General features: G+C 26.9%; 2 protein-coding genes across 2 annotated transcripts; one reads left to right on the plus strand and one right to left on the minus strand.

Moving 5' to 3' along the window:
* On the minus strand, positions 1-7259 carry LOC126837888 (uncharacterized). The gene is made up of 13 exons (XM_050571853.1): positions 7083-7259; positions 5473-5493; positions 5317-5391; positions 4588-4647; positions 4161-4208; positions 3565-3600; positions 2482-2532; positions 2113-2148; positions 1513-1572; positions 1103-1195; positions 466-486; positions 312-344; positions 1-69 (listed from the first exon to the last, which is right to left on the minus strand). Exons 1-13 carry the CDS (start codon positions 7191-7193, stop codon positions 1-3), a joined length of 714 nt encoding a protein of 237 aa, XP_050427810.1. The 5' UTR covers positions 7194-7259.
* A 6722-nt stretch (positions 7260-13981) lies between these two features.
* LOC126838769 (uncharacterized) lies at positions 13982-17580 on the plus strand. Its single transcript, XM_050573457.1, has 4 exons — positions 13982-14388; positions 16227-16443; positions 16507-16920; positions 17475-17580. The coding sequence occupies exons 1-4, from the start codon at positions 14224-14226 to the stop codon at positions 17552-17554; spliced, it is 876 nt and encodes a 291-aa protein (XP_050429414.1). The 5' UTR covers positions 13982-14223; the 3' UTR covers positions 17555-17580.
* The last annotated feature ends 1573 nt before the right edge of the window (positions 17581-19153 follow it).

The following is a 19153-nucleotide window of genomic DNA, read 5'->3' on the forward strand; positions in this document are numbered from 1 at the left end:
TTATACACTATACTTGTTTTTAAAGTCTGTATTAGAAAAAGGATTGAATCCGTCATCTTCGTTGGATATCTGACAACAATAAAGCGTAACAAAATTATATTTTTATAAGTATTTAACCTACTTTAAATTCAAAATATGACTAATAATTTATTAAATTTTAGTGTAGCCAACTCTAAAACTTTTTTTTACTTTTGTTGTACCTTATACTTGTGTTACCATGTTCTATACCGTATGCTTTTATAGATAAGTTTATAGATAACTACCCATTTAGTAAATTTTTGTTATTAGCTGAATAAAAAACACATTATTACCGTTAGTACATCATCGGCAGAAGTGTCATCACTCTAAAAATAGGCATTAACCATTAAATATATTTAAAACGAAGTATTTCAGTTATAATACTACAACTTTTCACTATAATAACAAATTTACTATTTACTAATTTTGGGAATATTATTAATTTACCGCTGAGTTTTCCTCATCGTCCTAAAAAATAATTAAATATTTATTTAACTGTATGTACACTATACACGACATTTCATAGACATTTTATCAAAACACATTTTATTATACTTGAAAAGTTTAAAAAAAAAAATTAACTCTGAATTTTTTATGATATCACAGTAGTATACTGTAATATTTTTCAAGGAGAAAGGAGAATATTTTGGCTTTTAAAAGTTTTGAAAACTATTAGGAGATTAGCATAGAGAGACCACGCATTGGAGGTAAACGTAAACGGAAAAAAAAATATTTACCCATTTTAGCTTAATTTTATAAAGCCATGGAGCAACGTGAAGTGGAATAGAGTGGTCGGATTTTAAAACTTGTATGCGATAAGGCAATGAAGAAACAAAATTAAATATTTAAAAAAACTATTTCAGTAATATTATTGAATATATAATTGAATAGGTTAAACTCAATAGATTATGTTCTAAACCTACAGCTGTGACCTCAGCCTGAATAATCAATTCTCACAGAAAAAAAATCATCGAATGATCTCTTTTTCTAACATTATAATTACCTACATGGAAATATTGATATTATCATTATTTGAATTAAAACACACCGAAAAGTATGATATGAAAATTATTATTATTTTTACCTTTAGAGGTTCATTTTCGCCAGATCGTTTAATCGAATCAGACTTTTCCAACCGACCGATTGTATTGCCTACAGGGTAAATATTCTCAAAAACCTTAAAGCACACGAGAGATAAATATTAAAATATAAAAAATTATATTAATCGTGGTTTTTTTTTTAATTCGGTGTATGTCAGTAAGTCACTAAAAAATAGGTCAGGTTAGTTTGAGTCACATTGAACCTTATGAACTTCATTATTCCACCGCTATGCTTCTTTTAGCATCGATCATACCGCCTTTGCTTACTTTAGCTCTCTTCATACTACACATGATAATCACATCTTATTCTTTCCAAATCCACATTGTATCTCCTTTAATTATTCACACTTACGGTGAGCATATAAAGTATGATAATAAAATGATATATAATTACCGGATTTTCGTTCTCATCATAACTTCTGTGATTGCCAAATTGTGTTTGGCCAAAGTCAGACTGAAAAATATGTAACATGATAATTAACTGTTTAATACCTACAGAAAAAATTCAATCCGGACATCACAGATTTAAAAACCAAAGCCAAAAATCGCTTGGAAATCTTTCGCACCAAGTTAGAATATAAAATATGTATACACATAGGCTCAAATTTATTTTTGAGATGAAATATATTATTAAGTATTTAATATTAACCATTTGAATGAATTAAGGGGAATATAATATGTAGGTACATTTTTTTTGTTTCATTAGTTGTTTAAATAATTAAATTAATTTACGTATTTAAAAAACATGTTTTCGCTGTGTCCGGATTCCAAATGGGATGTTTTACTAACAATTGTTTAGGGGTATACACAATTTAATTATTTGAAAAACGTTTTACTTGAGAGCAAAATGTAAATTTATTTGCTCTATTTTTAAAGTTTTGTGATGAACAAAAAATATATGTATTAATACTTAGTAACAGTATTTTTTCAAATGTATTATTTCATATTAAAACATAACATATTTTATATGTATTAACATTTTAATTTGAATTACCTTATCATCACTCGAATCCTCATTTAAGTTATCAAGCTGAAAAATGTTCGTAAGATTAAATAAGATTACAATACTTCTTTATTGCTTATAAATTAATTTGAGCTTTATTCATAGGAATTTTAGTTATCTACCTAGATTAAATTCAATACAACTGATAATTTAATACATTTTAGGGTAACGGCCTCTAAAACTTTTGTTTACACGGGTGTACTCTACATTTTTGTTACCATGTTCTACAATGTAGGTTTGTTTTAATATTTTAGCTGTCAACTACCGTAAAATTAAGTAGGTACATGCTTTTTTATTAGCTGATGTAGAATTGTATTTTAAAATTAAAAAATATATAACAAAATAAAAACACATTATTACCGTTAGTACATAATTGCCAGTAGTTCTAGTGCCATAATTTGTGTATTCATTCTAAAATTAGGCAATAACCATTAAACATTTAAAATGTAGTAGTTTAGTTGTATTACTGAGTGTGTATTTTATTAGATAAATTAAATTCCCCTGATCTTATTGGAGACACAATGTTTGTTAACAGTTATTATATTACATAATTTACACAATGTCTTATGACATATAAAATTACATTTTTTAATTTAGTTCAATTAAAACTTAAGATAAAAATAACACTGATTAACGTTAGTTCATTATCATAGAAAGGCCATGCTTATTTCTCTAATCGTTATAAAACATGAACGATTAATTAATTAAAAAGTTATTTTTGTAGTATTATTATACACATGCGTAAAGGAGTTAACAATACAGGGTGATTCTTTTAACGCCCTTTACTACTTTACTTAAAAACTAATAAGATGATTACAAAAAAACTTTTCTGTGTGAAAAATATTAACTGATTATACAATAATTACTTTTGTACCTTCCCCATTCCATAAAAACTTGATACTGACTTATGATTTTTAATCAAATGGGCAACCCTCATGTTTGTATAAATAAATATATATTATAAATTGGAATATATTCGAAATTGAAATAATTAAAATGTTTTAAAATTTAGTTTTGAAACTATTATTTTTTTTTTTAGGTATTAGTAATATTTATAAACACAGCTATCAAGAGAGGCTTTTTGTACTCTTGGATAAGTACACAATTTATGCAGATCCCGTATATATTTATTTGTAATTATTATCGTTGGAAAATAATTTAATAAGGAACAAATATATTGGTATCTATTTAGACATACCTCTACCTATAATTTAATATTGTTCCCAATTATTAACTTTTTATATTATAAAGGCGAAATTGTAAAAGATTTTTTTAATTTTAATTATCAGTACACTAGTCAATACAACCACAGTTCCTAATAAAACATTTTTATTTATTTAAGCCTTAAACAGTTTATAAATGTACTATATTTATTATTAGTCTTAGTCGTTGGATGCCTAATAACATAAAAACGTATCATATTAACATTTAAACTTAAGTTACCTCAGGAATAATCGACTCCTCATTAAAGTCAACAAGCTGAAAAATGTTAATATCTAAAGGTTAATAAGTTTACTTTTTTATTTTTTATTAATGAATTTGAGCTCTAGATTGATTTTTAGTTAAACTGATAATTTATTTAATTTTAGTGTAACAGACTCTAAAACTTTTGTTTACACGGTTGTAATCTATTTTTGTAATATCATATTCTAAAGTATAGGTATGCAATTTGTAGTTTAGTAGTTGCTAACCACCGCAAAATGTTGTAAACATTTTTTATTAGCTGCTGTAGAACTATTACAGGGTGATTTTTTGTATCGTGGGCCACTCAATATCTCATAAGATTTAATTAGTAATAACATTTTTCTTTTGTATAGTGTTTTTAAAAAATGTGATCTCAATATCACACACATTTTTATGTTTTACATAAAATTATAAATTTATATTAAACAATAACATCAAAAATAGTTATTCAAAACTGGTTATTGACCAGTCAAAATGTTTAGTACCTATCGGTGCCTTAATATTTGTAACCATTTATCGAATCATAATTTCAAATCAGAATGAATTATAACTTAAATAAAGAGAATATAGATTACCGGTTTTTTATAATCATAGAAATTCCCACTAGCATTTGAGTATTCGTTCTGAAAATGGACAAATTTACATTATTATTATTATAAATTATATATTTATTTTAATAATATCACTAAAATTTATTTTATTCATGATTCCACTTTCCGATCTGAAAATGGACATGAATGATTAAAAATGTAATGTATTTCATTTTAATGAATTTTTTTTTTATTATTATTATTATAAAGGATGTTTAGTTTTTTTTGGATAAATTATTATTCATTAAATCTTGGAGCACATAACACTATTGGTTTGTTTATATTTTTTAGTAGTTAACTAAAAATTAATCAATTATTTTATTTTAAAATGAATTCGCATTTATATTTTTCTTTTTTAATCATCCATATTTGTTGAGCACGCGTATTTAATAATAAAATAAAATTTAATTACTATTTCGTCTTCAATATTGTTATAGGGTGAAAAAATGTCAGCAACGAATTCGCCTTTATTCTGAAAACGTACATAATAATATTTAAGTATATGTTTTAGTTAAAAAATGTATTAGGTAGGTATATTATAGAACAAGACATTGTGGGAAAATACCAATGTGGAAAATCGATAATTGACCAATACGGTATCAGTCATCCGTTTCAGCACCATATCAGTTAGACAACTGTCTCAAAAACACTTCGGATTATATGGTTGTTTTGGTGAACTCTAGAAACAAAGTGACCGCCAACTATAATTGTACTTTTGGAATCAGACCAGATGATAGGTTTAGAGGAGAATCAAGAAAAAACAAAATATATCAATATATGATTATAACGCAGGGACGATAGAGACGAAGCAAGCTTACAAGTAGACAAAACTAAACAAGCCAAAAATGTTGGGGTTTAAAAGATTTGCGTATCATTTACATTTGTTTGAAATGAGCATCCAATTCAATAATGAATATCCATTATTTGTATTAAAAATGCATTCACACTTGTAAGATTTGATTAAAATGTTCAATTTAAAATTATAGTTAATTAAATTGTGAGTTAATAAACTTAAAAACCTCGAAATTCCTTGGTATACAATTAGAAAGTTTAAAATCTCATAGATTTGTTTTTAATAAATAAAATAATAAGTTATTCATTTAAGCTGTGCTACTTAAAAATATAATGAAACCTAGATTACCTTAGATTTTTGGTCGTCACTTCTGACTAGATTTCCTAATGAAATCAAATTATTAATTTCATCAATGCCATCATTCTGAAAATCAAAAATTTAATGATTTTAACACTATAATAATAAATGTACTGTTTATTTCTTTCAGGGATATTATTACTTTACCGTCGTGTTATCCTCATCGTCCTAAAAAATAATCAAATACCTATGTATTAAATATTGTATACACCATACACGACATTCCAGTATTTCACAGAAATTATATTAAAATGCATTTTATAATAATTTTAATAGTTACAAAAAAATCTGAATTTATGAATTTCTTATGATATGACATTAGTACATTTTGTACATATATTTTTTAAGGAGAAAGGAAAATATTTTGGAATTTAAAAGTATTGGAAATTATTGAGAGATTAGCATAGAAAGACCACGGTTTAAAACGAAACGTAAACCAAAAAAAAAAATTATTAAGCTTTGTTTTATTTGTTGGAACTAATCTGGTTAAAATACACAGCTAATTAAACTTTTTGACTAAAACATACAAACAAGTTAACGACCAGCCTTACAGAGCTACAGTTATATAGCAATCAACATGTTTAATTTGAAACTCCGAAAAGAGAAAACTTAACGGATTCAAAGTATCTTCAAAAGCAATTTAAGTATTTACATTTTTTTAAATTCTTCATAACATTTACAAGGCATCAATCGTGCATAATTTTAAAATTAGTTTTAGTTAATTAATTATTTCTATTTGGAAAAAAAGTTACAGTCTACTTAAAGCCTTACGGCTAAAATTATAAAACATGAAACGTGCTTTACCCTGCAGGCTCCTGAATAGTTATTATTGCTGATCTATAATCTCATTGCGATTTATGATGATAGTAAAATCTATACTCGTATGTTCTGGTCAAATAAATAACAACCTCATTGCTTAGTTACTGCGCTACTTAAGTAACGCAATTTAGTTTCGTTATTGAGTGTCGTTTTAGAGCAGAGGGGCCAAGGCTAAATCATGTATAATGCTAAAATTACATTTTGTTTAGCATTTTTACTATAATATTATTAAAACAAATATTAAAAGTGTCCTACGACCATAAAGCATACGAAACATAAAGCACAAATATTTATACCTGTTCCAAAACTGTTTTCGCATTATACGTTTCGGAGTACCATTAATATTAGAATGAGTTGTTTTTAAACAACAAAAAAAACAGATGTGAAGGCCTCTTAAGTAAATAACTAAATTAAATGATCTTTGTAGCCGCCCAAGTGGACTTTTTCATTCTTACAATTATTATATATAATTATTTTTGTTGAAGTTTTGCATAACAATTTATTTCAACAATTAAAACTATGTACATTGTTAAAAATGATAATATATTACACACGAATAAACAATTAATAGTACTACAGCCTCCAAGATAAACAACAAGATACTGTTAATGATCTAATCTCATAATTAAAATTAAGTACGATCGTACCTTGGCTTTAGTGGTTCGCCCCTAAGGGGTCCCCTACGACCACGGACCGACTAGTAGCGCTAGGCGCTAATTGCGGGACGGGGAAGGTGTGTCACAAGAGAAGTGGATCGGCTGAAGGCCACTTATCGTTCGGCTCGAGTTAAAATTAAGTATAGAGGAGAGGTCAAGAGATACATGAGTTTATTATTATTATTAATTAATTAATATAAATAAGATTATTATAACTAATGTAATTTCGGTTAAATTAAAAATGTAATGTTTATTTCACCATTTTAGTTTTTTGCAACATACATATACACACGCATTAGCCGTAGTCGTGATCGTAGACGGAGTTGAAATATTATCCGCTGTCGTGTAGTGATAAAATAAAAACGTAAATACAATAATTTGTTTTAAATACATTCTTACAAACTGATAAATTGAAAATTTAAAACTAGTATTACGTATGGTAGTATAATAAAACTAAAAACCAACACTATGAAAAAAATAATTGTGAACTAAATACAAATGACGACTTTATCCTAAACAATTGTTTTCATGATAATACAAATATTACCAATTTAAGTAAATATTAAAAGTATTTTGTTGTTCGCTCGAAATAAAAAAACAATTGTTTGTTTTTCGTTCGAATTGTGAAAATAATTGTATTCATATTATTTTCATACAATTCCTTAAATCATGGTATTAAATTTGTTTTACCGTGTATGGTGTTTTTTTTACCTATATCCGGCTCACGAAAACTGAACGTTGACATTAGCGCTACCATTGGCAAATTGCCATTAGTGGGTATCAAAATAATTGGCGCGCTTTTTGAAATGTTAAAATGTACATATTTTATTATTTCGTCTCGCGCACTACGTTACGTATTAAGAATATAGCAATTAAAAACAATTAATAAAATTATGTTTATTATGTATATTTTAACATAACAGCTGACAACAACAATGATACGTACACAATACGGAGAACCACTGGCATCGACAACATTTGGCCGCCGCCCATCGGCCCTGAACGTTCAGTTTTCGTGAGCTGGACTAGTCTAGGTTTCATGTGTTAGTTTTGTAAAATTTACAAAATTACAATATTCAAATGGTATTGAAAAAATAAAGACCCCAACTTTGAAAATTAAAGCTTGTGATGAATGATGAGTGGACATTTCTGTTATTGCTGGAATAAAACCTAACCTTATCCTTGTAAAATCCAACCAAATTAGATTAGGCATCCTAGATCATTGAAAATTGATGTCTACAAACATTATTTATTTATGCTAAATGGGATTTGAAATGTTAAAATTTCTAGATTTAAAGAATGGTTATAAATACAATAATATATAATCGAATGGTAAATAATTTGTGCGTTTGACTTGCACAAAAAATATAGTAATACATTTTGATAGAGCAACGCGTTTCATCTTTTTCGCTGGTGTCTATATTATTTTTTGGAACAAAGTATATTATTAAAGGTATGAAATTTTACTATTATACCGCATCATATTTCATATACAATATAAATTATTAATATACATATTTTAATAAACCAAAGATTGGTTAAATGATTGATGTTTCTCTCTATTTTTCTCTGTCGAAATTGGATTAAGGAAATGCTAGGTACGTTTTTAAAAATAGAAATTTGATGTTACTATAGAATCAAAAGTCGATTAATTTCACTACTCGCTTCTAAAAATCAGAAAAACAATTAACAATAATTTGATAAATTCCATTTTGACTAGTAACTTTGCTGTTTTTTGGGATTTATTAACAATACAAAATTCGAACGCAAAAACATAATACTTAAAAATTAAATGGGACATTGTATATAAACCACTGGTGATTGACGTCCCTAAGAAAAGATAAATTAAAACCCAAAATTCCTTAATTATTCTACTTCTATAAACGGCTAAGGTATAAATAATATGATTTTAAATTCATCATAAGGGGGGGGGGGGCTCGGGGGTGCAAAACTCTTAAATTATGTAGATTTATGGCTGGTTAATGGAACAAAGGGAGAAGAAAAATTGATGAATAAACATATCTGTCAGTGATTATAAAATAATAATGTGATTTTAACATGTTACAGTTAGTTTGTTGTATGAATATCAAAAATGAATTGTACTATTCTGTGTTATTATTGATAATTTATAGAATAATCAATTCCCATAGAAAAATGATCATTGAAGGGTCTCTCTTGACTCTAACACTATAATAACATGGAAATATTAGTACTATCATTAGCTGGCTTAAAAGAATGACACTGAAAAGGATAATATGAAAACTATTATTTTTATTTTTACCTCTTGATGGTTATTTTCGTAGGATCCTTCAAACGAATCAGACTTGTCCGACCGACCGATTGTATTACCTACAGGGTAATTATTCTGAAAATACTGAAATCACACGAGAAATGTAATTAAAAATTCATCTGTATCATGGACAATTTTTCAATTGTAGTGCATGTCAGATACAGTATCGTATGTATTACTAAAAATATTCACTATAATTATATTTCATTATAGACTCAAACACAACTTAAAAATTAAAATTCTAGTCTACTAAATTTTATAGCAAAAAGGCTATACTATTTTTACCAACCAAATATTTTTCATATAATAGTAAAAATAAAATTAATCCAAAGGTCACTGGAAAAGTTAGTTTGAGCCACATTGAACCTTATGAACTTCATTATTCCACTGCTATGCTTCTTTTGGCCACGACCATACCGCCTTTGCTTACTCCAGCTACTTCTCGCACTACACATAATATTCGCATCTTATTCTTTCGATATCCGCATAATATCTCCCTCGATTAATCACACTTACGGTGAGCATATAAAGTATAGTAAAATGATATATAACTACCGGATTTTCGTTCTCATCATAATCTCTGTGATTTCCAAATTGTGTTTTGCCAGAGTCGGACTGAAAAATATAAAAACATGATAATTAAATGTTTAATACCTACTGCAAAAATTCAATCCAGATATCACAGCCAAAAATCGCTTCAAAATCTTTCGCACTAAGTAAGAATATAAAATATGTATACACATGAAGGGTCACGGAGTAAAAAGATCAATGTCATTTTTTTTTGTGAAAATGAGATACTATTTTATTTTTCAATTTTTGTAATAGTAAACAGTTTTTTTTCCTTTACTCAAATATATTTAGTTTGCCGTCAACATATGTTTTCCTCTCGCTCAAACCCTTCCTAAAATGTCATTTTGTAAGTTAGTAAATTTCAAAAATGGGATTTAAAAATATTGACATTGATCTTTTTTCCCCGTGACCCTTTACAGGCTAAACTTTATTTTTGAGATGAAATATATTATGTATTTAGTATTAATCACATGTATAAACACATTTAAGCATATGGATATATAATATGTAGGTAAATTTGTTTGACATCTTTTTGTTTCAATGTATTTAAATAACAGTAAATACTGATAATATGTATAGTATCAACCAAGCATTAGAAGTATAAAGTTGTTCCAATCTTTTTGGAACAATACATTTCCTTTTACAACTCAATAAATAAAATTGTCGTTTAAAATTAACATAATTTTTTAAATAATTAAATTAATATACGCATTTAAAAAACAGGATTTCGCTGTGTCCGGATTCCATCCGGGATTTTTCGCTAACAATTTGTTTAAACATTTTTAGGCGTGTACCCTATTTAATTTTTTGAAAAACGTTTTACTTGAGACTAAAATGTAAATTGATTTGGAGAATTTTTAAAGTTTTTTTATATAATATAGGTCAAAACGCCAAATTTCAACGAACGTTTGGATCGACCCCCGCCGATTATTTTAAAAATACACTGCATAATATTGTTACGATAAAAAATGTTCTCAAATTTTTTTGGATTTCTTTTTTGAATAATTTTGATCATCGTCGTAAAAATAATTTTAAGTTTGTGTCTTAAGAAACTAATTTTTATTGATAGCCGTAGATACTATAAATAAAACGATAAAAAAAGAGGTGTCAAGATAAAAACTCAAAATCCTTTCTACAACTATAGCCTAAATAATCGAGAAAAAAAAATTTGAGATCATTTATTTATTGTAACAGATATGCAGTGTATTTTCAAAAAATCGGCGGGGGGGTCGGCCCAAACGTTCGTTCAAATTTGGCGTTTTGACCCATATTATATATTAATATAACATTATATTATACCTACTTAGTAGCATTTTTTTTTAATGTACGAGTATTATTTCAGATGGTCGGAACAGATTAATTTGGAACAATAATAAAAATGTATTGTTCCGCCATGGTCGAAATGCAGCGATGGCCATTTTGCTTAGTATTTATACATGTTTGTATTAATTCATATAATAAAAACAAGCAGGCTAAAACCTTTTATAAAACAGTAGAATAAATATACGTTAAACAACCCAAACCATAATACAAAATGTTTGTTAAGGCAATTTAGTTTTAAAGATAAAATAATGCAATAATATATACCTGGGTGTACTTAGATGTTTCATTCTGAAAACAAACGATTAAATAATTAAAAATGGGTATTTTAGTATTATACTATTATTAATTAAATAGGTTAAATTCAATATGCGTAATATAATAAATTAATAGAATTGGAATTTACAGCTTTTTACTTTTTTTGGTTATATAATATTTTATATTACAGACATACAAATTATTTATGCTAATTTTTTTTTACTAGGTTTCTAAAGAGGTTAAACAAAAAAAAATGATAAACGATTTATCGAAGGCACATCGCACAGCCGTACAGATGAGATAAGTTAAATTGGTGAAAATTAAGTAAAATTAACCAATAACCTAAGCGACCTAAGAGCTTTATATGTATTATTGCGTAAAAAAATAAAATAAAATTGAAAGCCGATGATCCATTTTTTTGCAAATGTCAAAACGCAAAAGTGCGTAGAATGATCAGTGGTTGTATATTAATAGGGGTCCATGATAAATCCCCCAGATCAGATAAAGGTTAATTTCATCTATTACACTCCTAAACAATAATTGTATTTTTCTTAGAATTTTAATTATTCTTATCGTATTACTCATCAAACATCACTGAAAAATGGAGTCCCTTACACTCAAATTAAATTTTTTTTATACCCCTATGATATTACATTACCTTTGATTGTAGATTATTAAACTTATTACGCACATTCTAAAAAAAAAAATCATTTAACTTTTTATTAATTTAATTGTTATTACATCATCGTCATAATATAACAACATATCTAATGTTATCGTTAAGTATTATTATTAAAAAAAAAAATTGGAACCAATATCTCAAGATAATAATTATAAAAGGGTAGGTATAAACTATTTTTGTATGAATCTTATTGTTAGTTAAAAATAAAATCTTTATTTTTTTTATAATTAACACAATTACGAGGAGTCGGTAGAGGTTAGTTCATAGCTTAACTATCATAGTGTTTACACTCTATGATGTAAAACTCCTCTTAAAAAAAACTAATACTTTTTCCACATTTGTTTGAAATTGTATAAATTATTTTCTGCTATAAATTATAATTTATAATTTTAAAATACAGTAAGGTAACAATAAGGTTTACTAATAATAATAATAATTATTATTATTAGTAAACGTTATTGTTGTTAAAACTGTATTTTAAAACTCCATGTCGGGCATAATGAAATGCTTCCGTTACAACGTACACTTACCAATACTTACTTAATCAAACGCTTCCGCATAAATCTTTCACACAGCAAGTGCTAAGGTAAAATTTTAACATTAAATAAAATAGGGCGGATTGTTGTAGGCATTATACCATGTTCACGCTGTATGCGATTTCTCGCAAGCGCTCGAACCGTTTTGAATTTTGATACGTGTTCAAAATTTAACATACAACTTGCAAGTTACTATTATTATAATATCCTATATTATTATACAGGGTATAATTAAACAATGTATAATAATATATAGTATATTATAATTATACATTGTATTATACTAGATATAATTATACTCTGTACTTGTATACAGAGGGTACGGGACGTATAATTAAAATTATCAACTTGAACAATAATAGGGGAAGGTGTGGGAATTGCGGCCACTTAGCGGGATTTGAAATATCTTTGGAACTAAATATTCAGAAATTTTTTTAAATAAAATTATTAACTAGTTAGGCATTATGTATAGTTTCAGATCTTTCAAATAATGTTAAATTATTTTTTTTAAAAATTGCAAATGACCGCCATTACCCCCCCCATCATTTTTGGTTGGTATAACCCGTATCAGTCTTTTTTTAAATACACGTATTTACTTAAAAGCTATAATATTTAGTTAAATTATGATGAGCATAGAACTTTAATCCTTGTAAGTTTTTAATATAATTGAAACGTTCTGTATAGAAAAAATTAAATACTCTTACCTTGAGATGATTTTCAATTTGGGAAAATTTTATATTTTACAACTGTGATAACAAAATTGATAATTATTTTTTGGTGGAAAAAAAGTTGCTTACCGTTTTGAAACGGTGTGTTTGGTTTTTATTAGAAGCGTTCACACTCCACACGGTTTATTAAACTTAGGACGATTCACTAGAGGGTAATTGTAGGTGATCGCAGCTTTTGTTCCGTCTATTCCGTCTACAAGCGGGTCTTTGTTTACTCTAAAAATAATTTACCGTATTTATCTGTGGCCGAGTACGCTGTACACTATATAGATTTTTATTATGTTGTTATTATATTTGCAAACTCGTCTACATTTTTTATTTTTCCTGGGTCTCTCTATTTTATACACCGTTAAAAACAGCTTTTACGAAATTGAAATAAAATTATATTATGGCTTATATGCTATGATTAAATTAAGTATTTTTTATGAAGCAAGTATTGAATACAAATTAGTAGTAAATACCAAAAATAAATTATTTTTTATTTCTTTTTTTAATTCTGACGTTATAAATAAATTGTGTTAGTTCAAATTAATAGGAGAAAAAAATACATAAATACATTTACAAATACACATCTTGATCTATCTTAAGTCTTAACTAGGATTTATTAAATATATTTCATAATACAAGACGTGTAATAATGTTAATTAACAAAACAGCTGTTATCACTTATCAACAAATGTCTTTTGGCTGTATGATTTTATATTTAGCAATGGCTGCCAATTGACACTGATTCGATGGTTGCAGGTTGCCCGTCTTGGCACCTTTTTGGTTTTTGTGAATTGTGGTAGCTCGTGTGAACACTGGTCACTGAACAATGGGCAATGACCGGTATTTACTGTTCTATAACCAAGATTTCTAAGTTACTTCTTGTCAAGGTTTATAGAAAACCTTTGTCTTTTGTTCTTTATTACATGCCAACAGTTCTTCTTTGTGTTTTGCACTTTGGTGGTTGGCAACTCGTCCAGAAGCTATGCCACGTCTGATAAATTTCATTTCATCATTACCTGAATTCTGAATTACTCGAAGATATTTAAATAAAATGTCACAATCGCATAATATAATGGGGTTCTCCGAGTTATTGGCCTATTACAATAAGATGTATCATATAACCGAGGAATTGGCGTTGAAGACTTTAGTGGACACAGAAATACCAGTATATAGTTCGTTCATTTACCTCACGTCTGAGAACTGCTATGACATAATAGTGAGTACCTACTTATTTACAATTGTAATTTCCCATGAACTCTATAACGTACCTACATCTTATAGTTCAATAAAATACCTAACGAAGAATTGTTGCTGTAATGAAATAACAACATTCATAGTAGTGTTCACTGAATCATCCTTCAAAAGATTGAAGTACCTGCTATTTTTTTTACAGTGTTGAGTTTATATCAGGCCTATTTGAACTATCCTTGGTTTAACTTGCTTGATTTAAGTCGTGTTGGGTAAAAAATTTGGAAGTATAATTAATGAAAGATCTTTCAAAAAAAATATACAGATGAGGAATTATAAATAGCAAACATTTGCTACTTACACCTACTTTTAACAAAATATCTACCTCATTTCGATGATTTCTCACTAAGTACTGGTTTATAGTACAGTGTACTTGGTTTACACCTATATGAGAGTCAATTAACCTTTGAAATGCCGTGAAACGAGGTTTGTAAGCATTAGGGTACATCTATAATTTTTACTCTAAAAAAATTTATATTCGAATACTTATACTCGTATCTAATAAATGTAAATATAGCATTGTTGTACCTTTTCCACTTCACATGTAGCTCAATATAATTCTATTAAATATTTTAAATGATAAAACACGAGTATATTGCGAGTGTATAGCATTGATACTGCGTTTTTTTTAACGTTTATATTGCAATTAATAAAGTTATATGTTTATTTTAAATGTCTCTTTTTTTACTGCTTTTACATTTTCAAGTTGACTTTTTAATTGCAATAAAGTGCCATTTAATAGTTCCAATTTTTTATTATGCAATTGGTCTTCAACTTCTTGTTTTTGTGTCGCTAATCGTTCATTAAAATTAGCTTTCTTGCGAATTATAGCTATTTTTTTATAAATTTCTTGATTGCTATTTAGCAAAGTACTTTGTTCTTTTAAATAAGAAGAAATATCAGCTTCAAGATTAATGATTTCGTTCAAGTCATCACGCATGTATTTGTTGCTTAATATAGTTAGTTTATCATATGTGTATAATGTCGCCATAACATCGTCTCTGATTCTTATTAACAGCTGTCCTTGATAAAAGTTTTTGACTGTGACTTGCCTAATTATTTCATTGAAACACTGTTTATAAATAAATCTTCTAGTCAAACATATTCCATCACTTTTTGCTCTCATATCTTTTAGTAACATATCAAATTTGTTTTTTAATCTATAAACATCTTTTCTTGTAGCTTCTTTATTAGATAGTTCTAAGTACCAAGTTTCAAAATTATTGGTGTTATATTTTGACGGAATTATAGTGTTTAAAATATTTGAACGGTCATTAATGTCGAAATCTTCCTCTACGGTTTCCGAGTTATTTGTATCGTTGGGTACTAAAGAATGCTTCCAATTTACCAGATCAAATGTCTCACTTTTGTCTTCAGTATTATTATTGATAACATTTTCCATTTTCTGTATTTCAGTAGGTAGTTAAGTATCTTTGCTATTATCCAACAGTTTATATGATTTCTTCAACTACGTATCAAATGTTTATTGTAAAGTAGTAATATAGGTAAACAGAATAGTTCAGTTACTGTTTGTATATTATTTCACTATATAAAACTATGGTAAATATTGATCTTGTTTATTTAAAGTTTGTATATTTTAGAAATATACCTTATCTTAAAAATAATTAAGTATCCTATTATTAAGATTAAGTAATTCCTAAGCCTCCTTTAAATATCCAAAATACATTTTGACAGTATTATGACTTTATTACACAACATGTAAAAGTCCATTTTAGTTCAGTAAATAAAAAAAAAATGCATATTGCATATTGTTATTAATATTTACAAATTGTTTTACTTTTTTAGAAAAATGAATTGGACGATTGGTCAAATATGAATCAACCATTGCCTGAGAGAATGCTCCTCATTTATTTGTTATCCGATTATATAAGCTGTGGGTTTTCTAACCCAAGTTTATATGCTACTTTTAATACAACACTTAAAACAAATAAATCAAAAAGGACACTATTAAAATCATTAGTGTCAATTTGGTATTATTTATTCAAGGCTTTAAAAATAACTAGTAAGTAAATTTTTTATTTTTTTTTAATTTTCTTTTAATTATTAATTTTGTTGTTTCTTTTAGGTTTAAATATTGAATCGATAAAACGTTTTGTAGTTGTTTTGGAACGCCTTTTTTGTAAAATTTCAAAATCATTAAATGACAATTGGATCACAATTAAATTTAAAGAAATAACTGAATTAGTTGAACATTATATTAAAAAATATGACCAAGAACTCAAAAGTATTCAAGCCATTCAACATTCTAGTGGAAATAATATTCATTCGGAAAATTTCAAGAAAAGACCCATGAACAATTTAGACATGAATCTTTCATCTAATAAATCAAAAATACAGAAGATTGATGTACGGCAAATACAAAAAAGTGATATGCAAGAAAATAAACAAAATATTAAAAGAATAACAGAAAATGTTCAACCAATATTTGTTCATAAACAAGTAGTATTACTACAAAATAACATGAAACCCTATTTAAACGGTAATAACATTGATAATATAATCGTAGCTTTATTTTTTTTTTTTTTGAACCATAAACCAGGCAAGGGTTAATTTTGAAATATTTAAAACAATAGCACATTTTTGATTGGTAATGGAAAGTATAAAATGTATCTTCAGTTATGCAGTGCTATGTTAGTGGTTAACTTGTCTGACAACACTAATACAAAATTGCAATTTTTAGCCAAAAATCGTATAAAAAAAAAAAATTGTATTTTTATCTGTTATTAATACTATAAAAAAACCAATATTTTTTTCCGGACATATTGGCAACTTTTGGTTTAATATAAACCAATCAGATAAATGTATAATCTTAAAAAAGTTATGGTGTCTTATTTTAACATAGGAAGAGTGTCAGTTTTTCTTGATTTTAGCCTGGTAATGTTATAGATTGCTTTGATACTGTTTAGCTGAGAGGTATTTAATAAAACCTTATAAATAAATATGGATAATAAAATTGTGGTGTAGATAAAATTATTATAATAATTATTGTAGTAATTATCTTATATTAATAGTTAAACTAATGTTAATTTTCAGAAAAAGTATTTATTCAAAAACCACAGCTAAATGTTTTTCAAGCAATGATGTCTAACGCCAAAGTACAAAAGAACAATTAATATGACAACTATTCCAAAAAAAAAAAGCATTAAAGTATCTTGTTTTTTTTTTTGTGATTATGTTTATTTGTTATTATTTTATTGAAATGTAAGTTTGATGTTTTAGAAATTTAAACTAATTTTACAACCTATAAGACATAGGTACTGATTTGTTATAACAGCGGGAATGTATTGTATTTATATTATGTATTTTTAAATAACTGTTTAAATTTAAAAATGTTTTTACACTTTTCGCTTTTGAGGTCAAAGGTTAATAATATACTCGTTTTCACTGTATTATATTGGTTGTACTATGTCTAAAAATAATGATTTCCAGGGTATTACTGTTTTGCGTGTAGACTTTGATTTTTCATCAATCCATACCATCGGAATGACGTTAAATATTATGCTGTTTTTATACTTTACTTGAGTTATAAGAGCTATGTAATTTTTTCAAGTCGTTCTATTAAAAATGTAATATATTTTGTTATGTGAATATTCAAAATGGCAGTTAAAAGAAAATACATTCAAATAATTTTGGGCAAGTACTAAAATTCTACGTCTGTGCATATATCAAGTTATATTAACTTTATTAATGCAAAAACAATAAAAAAATCTTCTAAGGTAAAATATAGGCTGTTTGACAATTTCTTTTTTTGAAAGAAATTCTAAAGTCGTCAAATTTTGTTAAACGAGTATTTGGAATTTGGTTTATAAAATTTGTATAATGGTATTCTTTGTTCAAATCTATTTTTCTATGAGCAGTAGCTGAAAAAATACATAAACAGTAAACGACTTAATTACTAAAGAAATTAAGCTTATAACTTATTTTATTGTTTCTTCTATTTGTTCATTGATTTTTTAGTAAATTAGATATTCATATTTCTTAAATATTCTACCTTGACCATAAATAATTAAAACAATATAACCTATAATTATTGACTTACGTTATTTTTTAATACACAAATGAGGTCGAAAAATAAAAGGAAGCAGCGGTCCTTAGTAGCAAAATTAACTCACATAATTGGCTACGGTCAAAGTGTAATTTCCCCCTTTTTTAGGGTGATTTCCTTAAGAAAAATAGGTATGACTACAGATTTTTGAGAACATTGTAAATGTCATAGTTCCATTATAGATCTACCCTCGTCCTTCGGTCTGATTTTTAGACCTAAATCTAAAACTGCTTGAAAAAGTGAAATAAAGACAATAGAAGAAAGGGTTACTGATCTTATTTTGGTTTGTCGATAGTACTATGTTTAAAGAATATTCCATAAAAATGTTGAACTAATTCGACTATTTCTAAAACAAGTTATGGAGCATTGTAATTTTGAGTGAAAAAGGGTTGACTTTTCAAAATGTTTGACCTATTAAAAAGTACCTTTCTGATACGAATGTGAAGTTAGCCATAAACGAAGCAGCAGTTTTTGATAACAGAAAGTGTCATGGCGTTGGTGTATGTTGTGCTGCCAACATTCCATTATTCTAAGGGACAGTCCATATACGCCCATACACCGACGATAATTATAATACGAACTCAAAAATATTATAATTTTACACTATTATCAAGGAAGGGTTTATAGCCCTTATACAATACTAACTAGCGTACCTAACCTAACCGGT

The sequence above is a fragment of the Adelges cooleyi genome, unplaced genomic scaffold (genome assembly GCF_023614345.1).
Source record: "Adelges cooleyi isolate 19-005CV unplaced genomic scaffold, UGA_ACOO_1.1 ACOO_flye_CR_arks_rails_tigmint_CR_PRNA_30, whole genome shotgun sequence".
In the NCBI taxonomy this organism is placed as follows: Eukaryota; Metazoa; Arthropoda; class Insecta; order Hemiptera; family Adelgidae; genus Adelges; species Adelges cooleyi.

What these genes read in the sequence shown, in the direction of transcription:
- LOC126837888 (XM_050571853.1), bottom strand. Translation starts at nt 7,193, where the DNA reads ATGTATTTAAAACAAATTATTGTATTTACGTTTTTATTTTATCACTAC. An exon ending in CTGGCAATTATGTACTAACG is followed by an intron (nt 2,149 to 2,481) that starts GTAATAATGTGT and finishes AACATTTTTCAG; the next exon opens with CTTGATAACTTAAATGAGGA. An exon ending in GCGAAAATGAACCTCTAAAG is followed by an intron (nt 487 to 1,102) that starts GTAAAAATAATA and finishes ATTATTTTTTAG; the next exon opens with GACGATGAGGAAAACTCAGC.
- LOC126838769 (XM_050573457.1), top strand. Translation starts at nt 14,224, where the DNA reads ATGTCACAATCGCATAATATAATGGGGTTCTCCGAGTTATTGGCCTAT. An exon ending in AGAACTGCTATGACATAATA is followed by an intron (nt 14,389 to 16,226) that starts GTGAGTACCTAC and finishes TTACTTTTTTAG; the next exon opens with AAAAATGAATTGGACGATTG. An exon ending in CAAGGCTTTAAAAATAACTA is followed by an intron (nt 16,444 to 16,506) that starts GTAAGTAAATTT and finishes TGTTTCTTTTAG; the next exon opens with GTTTAAATATTGAATCGATA.